Source organism: Pediculus humanus, genomic scaffold, assembly GCF_000006295.1.
Source record: "Pediculus humanus corporis 1103172107383 genomic scaffold, whole genome shotgun sequence".
Lineage (NCBI taxonomy): Eukaryota > Metazoa > Arthropoda > Insecta > Psocodea > Pediculidae > Pediculus > Pediculus humanus.
The window spans coordinates 188,331-190,555 of record NW_002987010.1 but is presented as its reverse complement, the minus strand read 5'-3'; the positions used below and the strand labels follow the sequence as shown (position 1 = coordinate 190,555).

Below are 2,225 nucleotides of genomic sequence, written 5' to 3'. Positions count from 1 at the left end.
TTTTTCCGTGTTATTTATTATTATTATCACTCGTTTTTCCGTTGATATTAATTTTTAATTTTTTTTTAATGTAAGAAGAGTAAAGCAATAATTTCAAAATCGTAATATAATTTATTTAAATGTGACGTTATTAAATTAAAAAAAAAAATGGGTAACGTCATTTTAAAAGGGCAGACATTTAATTTTGAATTTAAAATAAAAAAAATTTCAAATTTGGAGATTTGAAGTAAAAAAAAAGTAATGGGAAGTCCGCGAAAAATTTAATTTAATTTTCTTTTTGTAATTCGTTCGACCATTTTGAATTAAAAAGTCATTAGGCTTTCCTTTTTGTAAAAATTTCCTTTGACCGTTCGTATAAGTTTTTAAAATTCTTTTTTTTTTAACATGTAAATATTATTATTATGGTTTAACGTTTCGAAAATGACGGGAAAAAAAAAATTATTTAGAAAGTAAAGAGAAAAAAAAAAGTAATAAATAATAATAATAAAGACAGGTAACGTACCTGAAGATGGACGATCCGAGTATCTGGTACAATAAACCCATGCTGGCCATAATTCGGTACCTTTACCACCTATGCTTTGATCTCCTTCTGACGATGAACTAGCTGCCGGTGATGGTAATGGTATCCTCGTTGGACTTTCTTTCGTTACTTCCGGTAACAATCTCGGGACATCCGATTCTGTCGTTTTTCGTCTTTCTTGTAATTTTGGTGGCTCTATGGGTACCGCATCGCTATGCCTTCTTTTACCGTATTCTTCCTGAGATGAATTTTTTACCGAATCTGTTTCCGTTAATCTTGCTATATCGAAACTTCGATTTGTTCTATTTTGTACAGTTCTATTAGGTTTTCTTAGTTCGTCACTTGTTCTTATGATCGGTGTTACCGTTCGCTTTAACGGATTCCATATTTCACAATTTTTCTGAATGTATTTTGAACCGAAATCCGGTTTTAATATATCTTCAACCGAAAATTTTATTCTTGTTTCGTTATTGTTGTTGTTATTGCTATTATTATTGTTATTATTATTATTATTGCTGTTGTTATTTGTATTACTCCCGTTATTATTATTCGTTTCCGTAGGTTCCTCATCGATCGAATCGGTTCGCTTTTGTGATTTTTTATCTGACGATGATAGCCTACCGTTTTCTGGTGTCCTGCTAACTTTTTGATGCGACGAATTCAACATTGTTACATTTTTATGCGTTTTCGACATGAAAAGAGGAACATTTAAATAATTACCATTATTAACATCCATCGGATATTGTCCGTTAGATTGTATAATTCCATTTCCCGAACTGTTTTCACCACCGCCACAACGACCGATATCCGAATTGACGAACCTTTCGATCGAATACGATGAAAACCTTTGAATTATTTCCGGAGAAAAAGACGTCGTTTTAACATAACCTCCTGGAGAAAGACGTTTTTCCAAATCGGAATTTGATGATTTCGAATCATCATGTTCCTCATCCGATATTTTTCTCCAAATTCTAATTTTTTTTTCTTCGTAATTATCTACTTCGACATCGGGTTCCATTTTAATTTTTCTCTTTAATTCGTAACCCTCGTCAAATTTCGTTTGACGATTATCATTATCCTTTACCGATGATGGAGTAGGAGGAGACGTTACCCGAACCGCATTTCCGTCGGATCCAGGACGATCGCTCGAAGCTTTTGGACCTGGAGTTGACGCGCTCGAAGGACTGCATCTATCTTCTAATGCCATTATTATTACAGATAAAACAAAAACCAAAAATATTATTTATTATTTCATTTCGTTTATTTTTAAAATTTTTTTTAAAACCGGTTTTCTATAGTTTTTCTAACCGTAAAAACATTTTAAACGAAAAAAAAAAAAAACAAACGTTCCAGTGATATTATATTTAAAAATAAAAAAACACCTTTTTTTAAAAAAAAAAAACAAACAAACAAACAAACAAAATCGCAATGATTTTCAGGTACGTACATAAAAATACGTTACACCGAAAAATATATTATATATAGAAACAGGCACGTTTATATCGTACGCGAGACCTCATACACCCAATGTCAAAGAGTAAATGAAGAAGTAAACAAATGGTAAGACGGTCAATTGTCAATCAGAAATGTCAAACTTTAAGTTAGACGTTACCCGAGTAAATATCACTAATTTTCTTGAAATCCTTTTCGATTTAAACACGTCTATATTAATTTTCTACAGTCAGTCCTTTGATAAATATATATA

The 2,225-nt window shown here is 31.2% G+C and overlaps 1 protein-coding gene across 1 annotated transcript; it reads right to left on the bottom strand.

Annotated features, from left to right (window-relative positions):
* Positions 1-302: 302 nt before the first annotated feature.
* Phum_PHUM030020 (uncharacterized protein) lies at positions 303-1,727 on the bottom strand (the record flags this gene model as incomplete). Its single annotated transcript, XM_002422981.1, has 3 exons — positions 303-340; positions 503-958; positions 1,142-1,727. The coding sequence occupies 3 exons, from the start codon at positions 1,725-1,727 to the stop codon at positions 303-305; spliced, it is 1,080 nt and encodes a 359-aa protein (XP_002423026.1).
* Between the last annotated feature and the right edge of the window lie 498 nt (positions 1,728-2,225).